The following is a 19,119-nucleotide window of genomic DNA, read 5'->3' on the forward strand; positions in this document are numbered from 1 at the left end:
AAAAATTATCTGGAGAAATATTAACATTTCATCTGGTTCATTTTCTATCATTTAAGCCTAAATTTCTTTTCCAACTTGACCTCTTGATTCTTGTTTCCTTGCCTTTCCTTTCCTTGCCCCTCCACGTTTTCTCTCCCACTCCCTTGCAGGCTTCTTGCAGATAACCCCAGAGGGTTCTCCTCAGGCCCAGCGAAGAGGTGAGATAGCAGGTGACACTGACATCTCTGGGTCCTTCTGCCTCCACTCCACAGGCCTTGACTGTTCCACTCAATCGGAAGAACACCATGTGTCCTCCACGGAGGAGGGAACTGTTACCATGGTAACCAAGACCACCAGAACTACACATCTGGTGACCAGTGAAACAGGTGAATCTACAATGTGTCAAGTATCAGACGTTTAGTAATACTGATGTCTGAAATATCCTCTGGTTTCTTTGTTGTGGTGTTTTTTAGCCCGGGAGGTTGCGGTGTTCTTTAAATGTGACAAACAATTCAATAAAGTCTATACTTTATATTTCATTAGGTTAGATGAAATGTAGTCTGAGTTATTTATCCAGTTTTGTTTGGTTTTTAGAACTTCTTTATTAGTATAAACGTGTCAGTTACTCACATCAAAACGATGGATCGGATCATGATTTGAGTCGTTTATTTTGTGTCTCTACAGCAGCTGTCTGACGCGCGTCTCTGTACATTTATCTATAATTTAAGGGGTTTTGAAGCAGTTTCCTGTTACCTATAAATGTAATTATTTTCATATCTAATAGTGTTGGGGAGAGAAATATATTTTGATCTAAAGATTTATTTTGTGTGAACTATCATGAGAATATAATCTATTTTTGTTTTTTACCGTAGATTTCTATTAAAGGCATTTATTCAGTTGGTGCTTTTTTTCAAAGTTTATCGATGTAGATGTGTGTGACGCTCGTTTTCTGCTGTGGGGATCGAACATGTGACCTGGTTACAGATTGCTCTCGAACTGCTGCTAGTTCATTTTTACTACTGCCTGGAACGTATGCCACTGTACAACCTGGAAACTAGATGCTGGTTTGTTTATTTTTTGATTTCCTTGTATTAAGAGGCAAAATATAAATAGTAAACTGGAGTGAATTTGATTTATTTTTATCTGAATAATAAAAAATATTCTTTTATTTAATATTTTCATAACATAAATCAGCTGCAACAAGACTTCTTAAGGAGTTGCAGACCTTTTGATCAACTTTAAAAAGTCAGAAAACTAAATAATAATCTGACAATTATTTTATTAATTATTTGACTATTTCCTGGAATAAATAACTTATTAGTCAAATTAGTGTGGAAATCATCTTTTAACATGTAAATAATTCTGAAATGAACTCAAACTGAGCTTTTGCTACCATTTTACTCCAACCAGGTTTAAATTTGTATTTTTAATGGAGTAAACCACATGAGAATTAGCTCCATTCTGTAACACTTTGGTTGGGAAATGGAATTAAACTGTCATCAAATCAAGAAAAACTTTTTATTATTTCCCTGTTTTCAAAGTGAAGCTGAGTGGTGACTACTATAATGTGTCTACACAGGTTTTCATTCATGTTTCTTTTGGATTGGAAGTTTTTTTATGCCAAATGTTTTGTCAGAACTCCACTGGAAAGAAATTTGTTTATATAAATAAAGTAATATTCATTTGAGTGTGTTTCTTAGAGTCCATACTGTACTGCTGAAGCTGTTCTTGGGTTATTTAATTTTTTACATCTTTGGCAATGAAGTATTGAGAATTTGAGTGCCCTTAAAAGAATTGCCCAACAGCTTTGCTTTCACAAGATGACGATTAGGGCTGTTGCTATAATGGTTAACTCGCTAATTGTCTTTTATTGGAAATTTGTTCATTTAGGTTGGGCTCATACTTAGTGAAAAAGTCTAAATGAAGGGAACTTCCATCAAAATGTATTTTATGGGCAGAAGGGGGTGTAACCCACATGGCTCTCTAGGTTTGTAGGAGCTGAAAATGTCACAAAAGCCAATAATTCAATTCAATTCAATTCAAAAAGACTTCCCAGAAGGATTGCTGTAGTAGCTCAGAATAATAATAATAATCAAGTCATCAAAGAGGTGTTGTATATTACAATGGCTGTTGGCAGGAAGGATCTCCAGTAGCGGTCAGTGTTGCAGCCAAACTGAAGAAGCCTCTGACTGAAGACACTCTTCCGTTGTCGGACAGTCTTGTGAAGAGAATGCTCAGGGTTGTCCATCATGTTCTTGATTCTCTGGAGAATCCTTCTTTGCATCATCTCCTCCAGCGGTTCCACAGTCGTCCCCAGAACAGAACCAGCCTTTGTTATTAGGCTGTTGAGCCTTTTCAGGTCCCTGCTTCTGATGCTGCTACCCCAACAGACGATGGCTGAAGAGATTACACTCTCAACAACAGACTTGTAGAAGATCTGCAGCATCTTGCTACAGACATTGAAGGACCTAAGCGTCCTCAAGAAGTGCAGTCTGCTGTGTCCCTTCTTGTAAACGGCTTTGCTGTTCTTTCTCCAGTCCAGTCTGTTGTCCAGGTGAACTCCAAGGTGTTTGTATTCCTCAACCACCTCCACTTCTTCTCCCATGATGGAAACAGTGTTTGACTCCACCCTGTTTCTTCTGAAGTCTAAAATCATCTCCTTTGTTTTGTTCACGTTCAAGGTCAGATGATTGTTTCCACACCATGCCACAAAGCGCTCCACCAGCTCTCTGTACTCAGCTTCCTGTCCATCTCTGATACACCCGACAACTGCAGAGTCATCTGAGTGTTTCTGTAGATGACAGGTCTCTGACTTGTACTGGAAGTCTGAGGTGTACAGGGTGAAAAGGAATGGTGAGAGTACAGTCCCCTGTGGTGCTCCAGTGTTACTGATCACCTGGTTTGATGTGCAGTTCTTCAGCCTCACAAACTGTGGTCTGTTTGTCAGGTAGTCTTTAATCCAGGTGATAGTTGAGGCCCCCACCTGTGTCTTCTGGAGTTTCTGGCAAAGAACATCAGGCTGGATTGTGTTAAATGCACTGGAGAAATCAAAGAACATGACCCTCACAGTGCTGCCTGCTTTGTCCAGATGACAGTGGGTTGGTTGAAGCAGCTGGATGATGGCATCTTCAACTACAACTCCATGGCGATAAGCAAACTGCAGCAGGTCCTGATATGTTCTAGTTTGCTTATTCAGGTGGACCAACAGGAGTCTCTCCAGGACCTTCATGATGTGGGACTTCAGGGCAACCGGTCTGTAGTCGTCATTGACTGATGGGCGAGTTTTCTTTGGAACTGGAACAAGGCAGGATGTCTTCCACAGGACTGGAACCTTCTCCTGGGCCAGGCTGAGGTTGAAGCCCCCACAATGCAGCTCTAAAATTGGTCCCAACCCGGAAGTACCAAAAGTTGCAGTTCCACCCTCATCCACTAGGGGCTGGTGTCAGAAGCGAGCAAATCCTCATTGACTCCCATGTTAAAAATACCAATTTCACAGCAGAAATAAACATGTTTACAGCCTGGTACCAGAACATGTTTTTGGTTTAAATGATCTAGTTTACACTCATGACAACTCTGAGGGGGGTGAATGTTTTTCTCACTCTTCTGTTTAAGTGTATTAAAAGCCTAAAATTCTGTATAATTAATGAGCATCAGACCCACGTGACCGCAGAGCTAGCTCCGGGGAAAGGCCTCAGTAGAGCCTCGGTCTGGCCTGGAAACTGCTCCGGGATTTTGAGTCTCTGTGTGTGTGTATTCTTGTTTGGATATTATTTGTGCAATTGTTGGACAAAATGACTTGCAGTGGCATTAATTGCACTAATAGAGCGTCCAAGGAGTCTCCACTTCATTTTTTTCGGTAAGTAAAATTATATTTATGTATTTTAGGTCACTGCCGAGCTGAGCTTAGATTTTAACATGTACTGTTTAACCATGAAATTTAAATGTAATAGGGTAAAACCCAGTGCATTTAACATAATGCTGCACTTTAGAAAATGGGTTGAAATATAACATGTTGGTGGAGCTGGGTTCCCACTATCGGCTTGTGGAGCTCTCGGGAGACCTCTGTGTTCCACCCGGTTTTACCCAGCGGTCAGCCCGGCGTATCTCTGACTCAGAAGCTCTGGTGTTGTGCACAGTTAACTCCGGTAGTAGCTAGGTTGCTACCTCCGTTAGCTTAGCTCCCACCTCCGCGTTAGCTTTGGGTTAGCTTGTAGCTAGTTCGACCGAGTGTTGTCCGCGTTAGCTTTGGGTTAGCTTCAGGTTAGCTTGTAGCTTGTTCGACCGGGTGTCGTCAGTTGATCCCAGCCTTACAGCCCCACCCTCAGCTCCTCCTCTCTTCCCTTTTATGGAATTGTCTGGGCTTGACAGAACCTGTGACACGGTCAAAATGGCGGTGGTGGCCACCTCCCATTTTAGCACAAAAACTTATTATTGGAGGCTATGGAAACCCATTGTCCAATAATTATATGTCGATGGTGCTGCTGACTCAGCATAAATAACAAACCAAGCTAATTTCATGAAGTTAAAAGCATTAACTCAGTCTTACCATTGCTGGTTTAAGGTTGTAATAATCCGTGTAATAGTAAAAAAAAAATCCACTGTTTTACATGTGGGAGAGTGCTCAGAAGTCTCTGACGCCAAAGGCTCTCCTGTTCTTTGGATTGGAGGTCAATAGGATTCCAGCACGCATGCGCCGGCTAGCATAGCGGCGCCCAAAAGTAACAGGAAGTACGTCACAAGGCGATTCAGTAGTGTTAAAAGTGTTAAATGCAGATTATACACAGCACTAATAGTTTGTATGCCGTATAGATTGATTTAGATTATTTTTTATGTTTTTTGTTTTAATTTGTGATTCCTTTGTTCTTCTTCTCCCTGTCAGGGTGGTGGGCGGCGCCCTAGCGCCCCCTATGGACGAGCTGCCACTGCCAGCTGCCCAGTTGCTGTTTACTGCAGCATCTACATGACAGGTTTCTCATTACAGGATCTGTTCATTTCTAAAATAGCTCTCAACTTTTTCTCTAGGTTTGAAGAACCTAAAAGAAACTATAGTTGAAGCTCATCACTGAAAGGCCGTGAATGTGTGGTTTTCATCAATTTTCATCCTTGAATTTAACTTGGTGTGGCATTCATAAAACCCCCGTTAAATCTCACTACTCTTACCTCTTCCTGCCAGTAGACTGTAAAAAGAGACACATGATCGTATGCAGGAGTCAAAATGTTTTAAGCTCCAACTGAATGAAGCAAAATGCATCTCAGATTGTTTTCCAGATCTACTTTTGTAGAATTGTGTGATTATTTGCCTTGTTACCGCATTTCCCAACAATATTTTTATTATGCATTTAATTTAGGCCTAAAGTGCGATTATGACTGTTTGCACGGGGAGTAGGCAAGGTGTTCACTGCAAAGCCTCAGCCATGTCCATTCTGGTCCAAAAACGAAAACATTGCAGCACAAAAACTGAATCTCACAGCTTCACTTTTCATCAGTGGAAGAAAGCAGCCTTGTGTGTTCAAGGTGTCCTAGAACGACATTTATCACATTCAGGGAACACACACTTCATATTAATTCAGACAGAGTCAATATGTACCAAATATAATCCGACCCAAATATAAGACGAGTTTTTTTTTCATTGAAAATAATTTTTAAATGTGAGGTCGTCTTATAATCGGGGTCTAAGCATTCACACATGCAGATTCACACATGCAGATTCATACATGCAGATTCACACATGCAGATTCACACATGCAGATTCATACATGCAGATTCATACATGCAGATTCACACATGCAGATTCACACATGCAGATTCACACATGCAGATTCATACATGCAGAAATTTGTCTGGGATCATTACACGCCCGTACCAGCAGAGGGCGACAGGCTGTGTTCTTTAGGAGAACACAGATGGGGACGAGAGGTCCAGAGCAGAATGGACCAATAATGGGGCAAGTTAACAAGCTATAAGGCAGAGTTCTGCAGATTTTAAGATGACAGTGGTCAATTCAGCTGGCCTGCATAACCCTAACCCTTTTTCACACAGGGCAATGTAGGTTTGGATTTTGTTCGCTCTCTAAATAATAAAAACCATCATTTCAAAACTGCCTTTTGTGTTTACTTGTGTTATATTTGACTAATGGTTAAATGTGTTTGATGATCAGAAACATTTTGTGTGACAAACATGCAAAAGAATAAGAAATCTGGAATGGGGCAAATAGAGCTTCACACCACTGAGCGCCGTTATGGCTGCTCTCGTGGTCTGCCTGTATCTGTCCTGTCTACATGTGTGTGTGTGTAACCTTGGTCAGGCTGTGCTGCGGAGTCAAGTTCCTATGCTCTGGTTCGCTGGAGCGCTGGCAATAAAGCTTTTTTCTGATTCACTGTAAATACATACATATATATACATATATATATATATATATATATATATATATATATATATATATATATATATATATACATACATATATATGTATGTATGTATGTATATGTATATATATATATGTATGTATGTATGTATATGTATATATATATGTATATATATATATATGTGTATATGTATATATATATATATATACATATATATATATATATATATATATACATATATATATACATATATATATATATATATATACATATATATATGTATATATATATATATACATATATATATGTATATATATATGTATATATATATATATATATGTATATATACATATATATATATATATATATATATATATATATATATATATATATATTAGGCTGCATGGTGGTGTAGTTGTTAGCACAGTTGCCTCACAGCAAGAAGGTTACATCTTTGGGGCAGCATTAGATCAGGTGGGGGTTAAGTTTCAAGGTTGCAGGTTCTATACCCGCTCAGTCTGTTGCTGTTGTTGTGTCCTTGGGCAAGCCACTTAACCCTCCTTGCCTGTTGGTGGTGGTCAGAGGGACCGGTGGCACCTTGCCTCTGTCACCAGGCCCCAGGGCAGCTGTGGCTACATGGTAGCTTATCACCACCGGGGTGTGAATGAGTGAATGAAACGCTGTAGTGTAAGGCGCTTTGGAGTCCTCTGACTCTATGCACATGTGGCAAGTAAGAGATAGCAATATAAATAAATTAAGGATAAAAAGGTTGCAACAACGCCACCCTGGGTTACCCCCCCCAGAGAAGGGTGGAATAAAGGTCCGTAGGTTCAAAAATCACGAGGGGAACAGATGGCGTCTTTCCAATAAAACAAATCTTTATTAAAATATCTAAGCTAAAAACATTCGGAGGGAGTTACGTGCTTGGAGTCCAATATCACCAGTTAGTCCACCAGAAGTAACCCTTTTGGCCTAGGGCCAACAAATACTAAATGAAGTCAAAGTCAGTTTGATTGTCACTTCTGCCACATGTACAGGACATACAGAGAAATGAAATTACGTTACTCTCAAACTCTCGCTAGATAGAAAATAAACATTTAGTATAAAAACAGTAACCAAGTTCAGAGAGACTGTGGGGGAAAAGAGAGGAGAGTTGGGAGAGCCGGGAGGGAGTTTAGCTTCCTAACTGCCTGGTGGGTAAAGCTGTCCTTCAGTCTGTTGGTCCTGGCCTTGAGACTCCGCAGTCTCCTCCCTGACGGCAGCAGCTTGAAGTGGCTTTGCATTGGGTGAGTGGGATCAGCCGCAATGCGAAGGGCCTTTTTTGTGAGGCGGGTGCTGTAAATGTCTGATAGGGAGGGGAGAGAGACCCCAATGATCTTCTCTGCTGCTCTCACTATACGTTGGAGGGTTTTAATGCATGAAACGTTGCAGGCTCCGAACCACACAGTGATGCCGCACGACAGGATGCTCTCGATGGTGCCTCTGTAGAAAGTGTACAGGATGGGGGCTGGTGCTCTTGCTCTTCTTAGTTTGCGGCGGAAGAAGAGACGCTGCTGTGATTTCCTCGCCAATGCTATGGTGTTGTTCATCCAGGAGAGGTCCTCTGTAATGTGCACACCCAGGAACTTGGTGCTGCTCACTCTCTCCACAGACACACCATTGATGGTCAGAGGAGCATGCTGAGTGTGTGCTCTCCTGAAGTCCACAACAATCTCCTTGGTCTTCTCCACATTTAGAGAGAGGTTGTTGTCAGCACACCATGTGGTACGGCGGCTCACCTCGTTCCTGTAGTCGGTCTCATCCCCGTGGTTTATGAGACCCACCACTGTCTCAACCTACTCAAATCAAACACACCAAATAATAATAAAACAGAAACATGGCAAACGAAATAGGATACTTCCTTTTAAGCCTGTGGGTTTTCTGGTAGTTGCCCCGGCAACCAGGCGTCTGACGCCCAACTATTCATTAACACCAATCAATGCAGATGAAACAGATCAGTACAGACGAAACAGCAGTGATGCAGCCCTCTGGGCACACCACCGGCTCCTCAGATGGACTTGGTCGTGGCAGACCGGTGAGATGGAGCAGCAGAGGGGCCGGTGTACCGCCGACGACGTCAGACGCTCAGCCGATCTCGGTGGAGCGCTGCAGGCAAAGCCGGATGACGAAGCGGCTCTTAAGTCAAACAGCACGGGCAGCCACACTGCAAACAAACAACACTGACATGGAGTACCTGGATGCAGTGTTAACCCTCTAACCTCATGCACAGCTCCATTCTGCGATCACCCGCTACAAACAAGACGGAGAAATGAGCATGAACTAACGCCGCGCCGGCGACACGGGTGGAGTGTACTTACGATCGCAGCTTGCAGTTGGAGTTTCTCATTACCCCAGCACCTGAAGTGCCATACCAGAGCCGTCATGCTGAAAGAGCAGGCAGCTGCAGTGGCGGGGCCGGGGGACGCTAGGGGGCACTATAGCTACCCCTGGATTAGCCATTGCACCCCCAAGTAAATATATTTTTTTTACAATTTAATTTTAATGTAACGTGTGGATGTGATAATATTTAACATACAAAACAAAAATAATCAGTAAATTATCATATAGATAGTAAAAACTTAAACCAAAACAGGAAATTCATGTTAACCTTTGACCTCATGTTCCACCTGTGAACGAGTGAAAGGTAGAGCTAGCTAGCGGTAAGATGGATCGGTTTTTGTTGCCCACATTTCCACGGGTTCAGTCAGAAACGAATGAATGTGTGGAAGTGATCTCAGACCCACAGAAACCTACAGATCTGGATGAAGAGAGTCAACCCTCAACCGCCGCAGCAGTCCAGGGTTTAGCTGCTGGAAATGCTAATGCTAACGTTAGCTAACCTTGCAACACTATAGATGGTTTACTGTGTGGCTGTATGTTTATGATTTCATGGAAAAGTCAGCGATAGTTCATGTTTATGATGTATATTAATGATTGCTTCAGGTGTTGTGCACACATGTGTATCTGCTAGTGTTGAAGGTGTTTTAGAGAACAGTAGGTACGCATGACCACTTCCTTCATAGCACCTGCAGAAAAACATTTCTGGAGCCGCTGTTCTGAGAATTTCTCTTACCCGATAAACCGTCCTACCCGTTGTTACTGAGCATGTGCGCGCAGGCGCACAACACAAAAGGGGAATGCTACTCCGCGTCATATTTGCAGGAAAATAGATACGTAGTAAGTATTAGTACTTGTTTTCTTTGGTGAGGGTTTGTGTCATGTAAAACAACGTTAAATTCTCCTACGGGTAGGACGTTTTCTCAGAACACCGCCAGTGGGATGACTCACCCCGCCCAGTGTGAGCCCCCTGGCTCTTTACTGGGATGGGACCGGACAAGATCTGTCTGTCCCATCACACGCATGTGGGTCATTTGTCCCCTCTTACCTCGCTTGTCTTTGCCTCCTCGGCATTATTTACCCTCCATACACTTCCGCTTGACTCACTTCTTTCAGCTTCCGCGTGGCACGAGTCGCCCCTCCCACCAGCGAGTGGGCTGCTCTCCGTCATCCTGCTCGCTGCGCACACCGGAGGCTACCCACCGACCGACTGCGGTAAGATGCGGCGACGAGCCGCGCAGGATGAGGAGATGCGCAACGGCGGAGGAGAGATGAAGGTGACGCCTTAGTATCTTCCCCAAACGTTGGTAGGACCGGACTGGGTTCCGGTTCGGATGCTTCGTGGTGCAGGCCGACTGGGATGATGATGATGATGATGATGATGATGTGGCGCTGATCCCAGTTCAGGATGTTCCTCAGCATCAGTCGGTAAACGTTAAGCGGAAGAAAAGCTCGGAGTAACGGATCCTTCATCCAGAGGATCATCCCAGGCTCCAGATCAGGTGAGAGCTAAAAACCAGTGGGATCCTTCTCAGGACCTGCTGGTGTTACTGGTGCCCTTCCTGCTGGTGAGCCTGGCCAACACCTATAGTGGCTTAGGCTGGACATTTAGAGGTGTTTTTTTAATCAGCTGATGTGACACAGATGTGTTTAATGCTCGTTAGAAATCATAACGCTGTCCCTGGAACACACCACCGAATTCATCTTCCTTTGTTTGTGTCTAACCTCCTTCCTCCCTCCTTATGTTGACAGCTCACCCGTTCCTCGGGGACGCGAGCCCAGCCGTCAGAGGTCGCTGAGGCCGAGAGCAAACGGGATCCTCGTTACCTTCGCGCTCATCCGCGCTGACAGGACATCCACCTGCTCCACGCTCCTCTCCTCCTCATCCAGACACTCCCGGTTAGGGAGCGGGACGGGGAAACTGACTTCACGTCTCTTTTGTCCAAACGTTTGAAGAAGACTGAGATTAAGAAAAAGACGCGTCTGTCTTTCTCCTTTGGTGTCCGAAACGATCCCAGATGTTTAGTTGACGACTTCAGCTCCTTCACGATGCCCCGGATATTCAGTTTCAGCTGTTTTCCTCCTGCCTTTCAGCCGCCGTGCTCTGAAACCAGAACGGATTCTGGATGGTGTCGGTTTTTGCTCCCTGATGAGAATCCCGCTCCACTCGCTGCATTTTAATAAAGGATAAGCAGAGAAGAACCTCTAGAACATCGATGAGGCCAACAGCAGGAGCGATGCTCCAGCAGAACAACAACAACAACTACCCCTGCCTCAGCATGTCCGCCTCCACCCAGGACATTATCCAGAAATGCTCCAGAACCTCCCTGCCCTTCTCCAGCCGAATGGAGTTGGGGGAACTGCCTCTGATCCGCGGTCTCCGGGCCTGGGCGCTGTGTTCCAGGACTCGCCGGAGGGCTGGTGGTCTGCTGGGAGGAGGAAAAGCCCCCGTAGCTCCTCCGCTGGGCCGGGGCAGCTCCACATCCTGCCTCAGGCCCGCCGATGTGTACCTGAGTGGGGAGCTGGATCCACTGGGATACAGGACTCCCCAGGGTCTGGACTCCAGGCAGGTGGGAATCGGGGCTTTAGTCACAGTGGCCACTCTGAAGACCTCAGAGGGAGGCGGGAAGACTCAAACTCAGTGTGTCTTCCTCCGGACTGAGAAAGGAAGCTGCTTATCCTCTAAATCGGGTCCTGGTGGGGCGACTGGTTCGGTTGGAGATTTGCTCAAAGGGAAGAGAGGAGGAGAAGGCGCTGACGGCCTCCAGGCTGGTCCAAACTGGGTTAGAGTGAGGTCCGGCCAGAGATGGAGGAGGTCTGGGAACGTAGCAGGTCGGGAAAAAACAGCCAAGCCAGAGATTGGCTGGGAGGATCCGAACGGGGGATTTAGAGCAGAAGAAGGACAAGAAGAGGAAGAACGAGGGTTCTGTAGCCCTCAGCGAGACTGCAGCAGAACCAGCTGCTGCCACGACACTTCTGCTAAAATATGCACCCGATGTGGAAGGAGACCACAAAGAAAGGAGAACGGGGATGTGACGGAAGGAGAAAGTCCTGGAAGAGGAGTTTCAGACAGTGAGGAGAAGGGAATGAGGAGGGCGAGGCACAGGAATGAGGAGGAGAGAGAGGTTCCTGACCCAGAAGCCAGCACCAGCAGCATCTGTGATGTCGGTCATGAACAGGGAAGAGCCGGGAGAACGGAGAGGCAGAAGACACGAACTTCAGACTCTGCAGGAGTAGAAACGAACCTCGGTGTGATGAGAAGACCCGCGGCCGTCTGTGGCCTCCTGGTGACACGCGCACAATCAGGAAAACCTGGGGAGGACGCGAGAGGAAGAGCCATCCCATCTACAGCCTCCCTCAGAAGGAAAGAGTCCTCCACTCCTGTAGAGGGCAGCGTCTGGGATACGGGCCATGCCAGAACAGATGAAGAGCTGGACTTCAGCAGCGTTCAGGCCCAAGAACCCAACTTCACAGCTGGGAAGGAAGAGTCCATCCAGCAGGAGGTGAAAGGAGTTCCATCTCCTCCTCTCCAACAGAGACTTCCCTCCATCTCTCAGACTGGGAGGAGGAAAACAGAGGATGAGTGCATCTGCAGCAAGGTGCATGATGGAAGAGCTGACAACGTCAAGGAGGATCCAGATGAAGGAGCAGAGAGGAGTTTAGTGACTGAGGAGTCCTGGAACAACGGCTCTGCTGACCCCCCCTCCTCTGTGCCACCTTTCAGTCCTGCCCCTTCTCCCCCCCTCCCGGGTTTTACAGAAACTAGCCTGCCTGGTCCGGAGACGGGGGAGGAGAAACAGGAGGTCCTAGGAGCAAAGGGAGGAGATAACCAGACTGAGAAAAGGACACAAGGAGAAGAGCTGGAGGAGCAGAGAGAGGAGGCGAGGAGCTCCGCTGTGGCTACTGAAGGGAGGAAGGAGGAGGAGGATGAGTTTGGAGTGTTCATGCAGGCAGAGGGAGTGCCGGTCTGGAGCGAGGAGGTGAACAGGTCCACTTCGGTGCCTTATGGGAGCAGAGGGAGCGCCGGTAGGTAAACTGGTTTCAGTGGATCTGTCGGTTTAGGTCCGCACAGCTGACAGGAAGTCCGTTACACACGTTCCGACTCCGAGACGCGGTCTCATCAGGTGTTAACGGGAGGTGTCCGCCCGGCAGCTCCCGTCGTTCCCGTTCAGGAATGCTGCTAGGCACCCCGTCACATGCTCTTCTAAGCCACGCAGAAATAACCCGGGTCACCTTCAGTCAGCTGAGCTGATTAATCTCTTCATCAGAAACATGACCTCTGACCCCCGAGACCAAGGCTCCCTGTCTGATTATTAGAAAGCAGGCAGATGGAAGGCCTAGCCCTCCTGGTGGAGGTGCAGACCATAATCAGCCTCCTGCAGGATGATCTCACCTGTAGCCAGCATACCACCCCCCTAGGCCAGGTGTAGGTGACCGATCTGCCCAGGGACCTTCACCTGCTGCTGATGTCACTAAACCATTGGCTGGTTGACGTAGAATATTTTGACTGATTCACAGGAGTGACGTTAGCCACGCCTCCTCAGGGGTAGGGGTCGTCGTAGGAACCACGGACGACGTCAGCACCTTCCGAGCTGAGATTTGGTCTGATTAATGATCTCGAACGGCACCATGAATAAATCATGAGATCTGTTTACCCACACGGAAACGTAAGTTCCCACTATTGTCAGGAAATTGTGCAATTTGAATTAACTTTATTGAGTAGGAAGTGTAGAACACAAGAACCGATGTAGTAAACAGAACCTTATGTAATAAAGTGGCCTGTACTGGATACAGCACCGTCTAGTCCTAGAACCGCCCAAGGTGCTTTACAACACAACCAGTCATCCACACACTGGCGGATACACACACACACACACACACTGGTGGATACACACACACACACACACACTGGTGGATACACACACACACACACACACACACACACACACACACACACACACACACACACACACACACACTGGCAGATACACACACACACACACACACACTGGCAGATACACACACACACACACACACACACACACACACACTGGTGGATACACACACACACACACACACACACACTGGTGGATACACACACACACACACACACTGGTGGATACACACACACACACACACACTGGTGGATACACACACACTGGTGGATACAGACACACACACACTGGCAGATACACACACACACACACACACACACACACACTGGTGGATACACACACACACACACACACACTGGTGGATACACACACACACACACACACACTGGTGGATACACACACACACACACACACTGGTGGATACACACACACACACACACACTGGTGGATACACACACACACACACACACACACTGGTGGATACACACACACACACACACACACTGGTGGATACACACACACACACACACATACTGGTGGATACACACACACACACACACTGGTGGATACAGACACACACACACATACTGGTGGATACAGACACACACACACACACTGGTGGATACAGACACACACACACACACACACACACTGGTGGATACAGACACACACACACATACTGGTGGATACAGACACACACACACACACTGGTGGATACAGACACACACACACATACTGGTGGATACAGACACACACACACACATACTGGTGGATACACACACACACACACACATACTGGTGGATACAGACACACACACACACACTGGTGGATACACACACACACACACACTGGTGGATACACACACACACACACACACTGGTGGATACACACACACACACACACACACACAGGTGGACACACACACACGCACGCACACACACACACACTGGTGGATACACACGCACACACACACACTGGTGGATACACACACACGCACGCACACACACACACACACTGGTGAATACACACGCACACACACACACTGGTGGATATACACACACACACACTGGTGGATACACACGCACACACACACTGGCGGACACACACACACACACACACACTGGTGGATACACACACACGCACGCACACACACACACACACACTGGTGGATACACACGCACACACACACACTGGTGGATACACACGCACACACACACACTGGTGGATATACACACACACACACTGGTGGATACACACGCACACACACACTGGCGGACACACACACACACACACACACACTGGTGGATACATGCACACACATGCGCACACACACATTGGTGGATACACACACACGCACGCACACACACACACACACTGGTGGATACACACGCACACACACACACTGGTGGATACACACACACGCACGCACACACACACACACTGGTGGATACACACGCACACACACACACTGGTGGATACACACACACGCACGCACACACACACACACTGGTGGATACACACGCACACACACACACTGGTGGATATACACACACACACACTGGTGGATACACACGCACGCACACACACACAGACACACACACACACACTGGTGGATACACACACACACACACACATTCTGCTCCATTTAATCACCTCATTCCCTTGTGCTTGACTCCCCTTTGGGGTCTAAGTGTGTCCTTGGGCAAGACACTTAACCCACCTTACCTGCTGGTGGTGGTCGGAGGGACCGGTGGCGCCGTGTTCAGCAGCCTCGCCTCTGTCAGTGTGCCCCAGGGCAGCTGTGGCTACATCGTAGCTCATCACCATCAGTGTGTGAATGTGTGTGTGAATGGATGAATCGTGTAAAGCGCTTTGGAGTCCTTACTCTGAGAGGCGTCATTCATCGTTTAAATGGAGGTTCCCGTAATAACCAGCAGTCATGTTACTGACATGAGACATAACTTCATATTTAAGGAGAAGGAAGTGGGATTGGAGTAGTACTCTGGTAGGGGGTGACTTGCTCTTTAAAGAGAAGGAAGTGGGTCGCATTAAGGAACCTCTCAGGTCCTTCGACCCTCTTTCATCTGGACTGGAGAACGTTTGCTTCCTGCTGCTGCCTCCTCATGCCAGCTCACAGACCAGTCCTGCAGCAGCAGCAGAGTCATTCCTACTGGGATGAAGGAGCAGCTTAAATCAGGTTCTCCAGGTCTTTATGGAGCAGGAAGCAGCCTCACAAGTCTGGACCCAAAGAAAAAGAATTCTTCCGTTCCTTAAAGTAGAAACGGGAATCTTTGTGACACCTTCTGAACTTTTCTCATGGTGTTTCTAATTATGTGGCCGTGTGGAGCAGGCCCAAGTGTTGCCCTCCTCTTCGGTCGTGGACCTGAGAAAACTCCATCTACGCTCACGAAAACCAGCAGAAGTCGTCATTTTGGGATAAATCTCTGAAACTGTGACCTGACCTGGATTCCTGCTCCGTACTAATCTTTCAGCGTTGAGCTGATGGAGGAGGAGGGAGCTTTGAGCTCCCGTCAGCCTCGGGTTAAAAGGGAGAAGGGACATTCCCGTCAGCCTCGGGTTAAAAGGGAGAAGGGACATTCCCGTCAGCCTCGGGTTAAAAGGGAGAAGGGACATTCCCGCTAACCAAGTGTCACAAAGAGTCGTCACGCATCATCTACAGAGGGAAGTGGAGCTGCAGGAATCACAGGAAACCCAAATCTCACGTGTTTTAGCTGTAATCTAACCCATTCACATATCTATGATGAGTTTCCTGTGATGACCTTTGAACCTTTCTGTTGGTCAACAGCACTTGGAAACCAAGCCATCACAACAACCCCTGACTGGACGGGCGACCCATCCCACCAATCACATGACAGCTGGACCGCCTTTCCTCAGGACGGCGACTCGGGCGAAGACGTCGAGGCGCAGTGGTGGCTGGGCGGCGCCGTGGAGGCAAGGAGAGGCCGTCCTTCAACCAATCACAGCCTGGTACACATGGATATGGATAAGTCTTTATTTCCAATAGATATCTGATCACATCTTCATGAAAGTCATTGTGATAAGTGACGTCACAAATCTGCTGAGCGGTTTGTCTACCAAGCCTCGCATCGGAGTTGAAGGGTGTGGTTTCGTGTGCGCACGGTGGCTAAACGCTCGCGGTTTCATCCAAAGACTACAAACGGAGACGGAATAATTCCAATATTCCGTTTTTACCACATCCTTAGTTTGAATCTTTCTTTTGGGCAGAAAGCCAGCATTTCTTCTACATTTTAGCCGTTTCTCATCAACCGCAAGGTGCAGCGAAACCTTTAGAAAACCACTCATTCACTCTTGGAATCATCTCATTCAAGATGGCCGCCACAGGTCGCTGGCGTTGCTAACCCCAAACGTGGCTCTAAACTGCTTTACTGAAGTAAACGTCCATCTGTGAGCTCCTAAACCTCCTCCAGTCGCAGCACATCCAGATCAACAGAGCCATCCTAGCTCCTCCTCCTTTACGCTGTCGGCCAATCATCTCTGACTCTGAGGGAAACGTAAACGCGCTCATTCAGGGCTTGTTTGTGTATTTGGTCGTGTGCCTGGGGTCCACGCAGGTTGGTCTGGTGACGTCTGGCTGTCCCAGTAATAGAAGTCTGTATAATAGCTAGACCTCTGTTTGTGGGTGCGCGTGGGTCGGGTTGGGATTGGGGGGTCCTGGCTCGTCTTGGATGCAGGTGAGGGGGTGTGGTCTAACCCACTCTGGGTTGTGTTTCCGTATTTGGCGTCCCCTCCTGTGTGGAGGTCATCCTGCTGCTCTCGCGGCCCAGATCGGCCCAGTTTCAGTCGCGTTTCGTCTCCTGTGACAGCTTTGTGTCATGCTGTGCAGGGAAGCCTTCCCTCGCTTCTCCTGTGGTTAGGATTCATCCCAGGTGGAGGGTTGAGATGATCTTTCAGGATGTTCAGCGTTACTTTGGCTACTTGGAGGTTAAATGGTTCTGACGGTTTTTTTTGCTGCCGATCACATTTTTCTGTGTTCTTTGTGTTTTTGTGTCTGTTCGGTTAAATGAACACGTCTGAGGTACCTTTTAAATAGAGAGCATACATCCTTGTTGTTGCACCAGGTAACCTAGGCGGTCTGGGTTTGGGTTTTCCATGAAAAACGGTGCAACCACTGCAGAGAGAAGCTCGGTGGACATGAAACAGCAGAGCTGCAGCTGATGAACACGACCTGGCGTCCCGCCTAGTGTCAGTGGGATGTTTGGCAGTCGGAGGCCATTGTTCTCTGAATGCTGCAGGTTTTGTTTTTGTGTTGAGGAGATGAACTGTTTGGTTTTCCTGATGTGACGCACCTCGGTCTCTGCTGCAGGCCGCCGTGTTTGCTGAAGCCTTCCCCTCTCCGCCTGGGGTGTCGTCAGCTGACTCCTGTGACCTGGCTGTGCCCCCCACGCTGGCGCAGCTCCTCAGGGGCCGAGCTGGCCAGGATCAGGGGTGAGTGAGCTCTTCGTGTGGGTGCATTTTCCCAAAATTCATGATGTGCAGTCATGGGTCGTATAGAATCACTCGGGGGGGGGGGGGGGGGGCAACCTTTAGATACCCCTGACCTATGACCTTTGCTGGTTTTATAGCCGTGACAGCAGAAGTTGTACAACTTCTGCTTTTAAATCAAAAGTGTTTGACTGACAACAACTAACCATGGAGCTGATATTACATTTATAAAACAGAAGAACAGCCCCACCTAGTGGTCCTTTGGAAGAACTGCAGAGCAGGACCCGGTCTGTCAGCGGGAGAACGTCCTGCAGACTATTCACACAAATAATGTTTTAGTATTAGACAGACAGACAGACAGACAGGCAGACAGACAGACAGGCAGACAGACAGGCAGACAGGCAGGCAGACAGACAGACAGGCAGGCAGGCAGGCAGGCAGACAGGCAGACAGACAGGCAGACAGACAGGCAGACAGACAGGCAGACAGACAGACAGGCAGGCAGGCAGGCAGGCAGACAGACAGGCATGCAGGCAAGTAGGGCTGCAGCTATCGAATATTTTTGTAATCGAGTACTCTATCGAATCTTTTTTTCGATTAATCGAGTACTCTAATAAATTACCCTTTTGTGTTTGTAAACCATTATATCAAATAGCATGTTATAATTATGAAAGACCTCTCAAAATGAGCAAGCAGTTGCCAGTTATTCTTCAAGTTTTATTCAAAATTAAGTTTGCAAAACTTCAGCACTTCAACTTTACTTCACAGTAAACAAATGCCTGTGCAAAAAACAAGTAAACAACCTGAGCCGATTTTCCCCTCGTGCGAGAATCTACTAGCCTGCAAGCCAGACAAAAACTAGGAGGATAACTGTTGAAGTAGCGCTGCGAGCGGCTGCGGCCCAAACAGAACCAGAACCGCTCACGGCGCAAACGCTCGCCGGCTGTTTCCCTATTAACACACGTTCGTTTTAATTTCTACACTTTTTTTTCCTCAACACAATAACAAGGATTGTCGAGAAAGCATGTTTGCTGTGGTT

The 19,119-nt window shown here is 47.0% G+C and overlaps 2 protein-coding genes across 8 annotated transcripts in view; both read left to right on the plus strand.

The window, feature by feature from the left end:
• prx (periaxin) overlaps positions 1 to 1,305 on the plus strand; it is a 51,485-nt gene extending 50,180 nt beyond the window's left edge. For 3 of the 4 annotated variants that reach the window (XM_015950708.3, XM_070543711.1, XM_070543713.1), the window contains one exon: positions 150 to 1,305. In XM_015950708.3, coding sequence (XP_015806194.2) covers positions 150 to 400 — 251 coding nt within the window. In that variant the 3' untranslated portion in view covers positions 401 to 1,305. Of the gene's footprint in view, positions 1 to 56 lie in introns of all 4 variants that reach the window. The other variant, XM_070543712.1, reaches the window with a different exon arrangement.
• Positions 1,306 to 9,570: 8,265 nt separating this feature from the next.
• The window catches only part of si:ch211-14c7.2 (potassium channel subfamily K member 6), a 33,591-nt gene continuing 24,042 nt past the window's right edge, over positions 9,571 to 19,119 (plus strand). For 2 of the 4 annotated variants that reach the window (XM_070543714.1, XM_054743337.2), the window contains exons 1-4: positions 9,571 to 10,222; positions 10,473 to 12,746; positions 16,423 to 16,604; positions 17,962 to 18,083. In XM_070543714.1, coding sequence (XP_070399815.1) covers positions 10,937 to 12,746; positions 16,423 to 16,604; positions 17,962 to 18,083 — 2,114 coding nt within the window. In that variant the 5' untranslated portion in view covers positions 9,571 to 10,222; positions 10,473 to 10,936. Of the gene's footprint in view, positions 10,223 to 10,472; positions 12,747 to 16,422; positions 16,605 to 17,961; positions 18,084 to 19,119 lie in introns of those variants that run through there. The other 2 variants (XM_015950705.3, XM_070543715.1) reach the window with 2 other exon arrangements.

Source organism: Nothobranchius furzeri, chromosome 13, assembly GCF_043380555.1.
Source record: "Nothobranchius furzeri strain GRZ-AD chromosome 13, NfurGRZ-RIMD1, whole genome shotgun sequence".
In the NCBI taxonomy this organism is placed as follows: domain Eukaryota; kingdom Metazoa; phylum Chordata; class Actinopteri; order Cyprinodontiformes; family Nothobranchiidae; genus Nothobranchius; species Nothobranchius furzeri.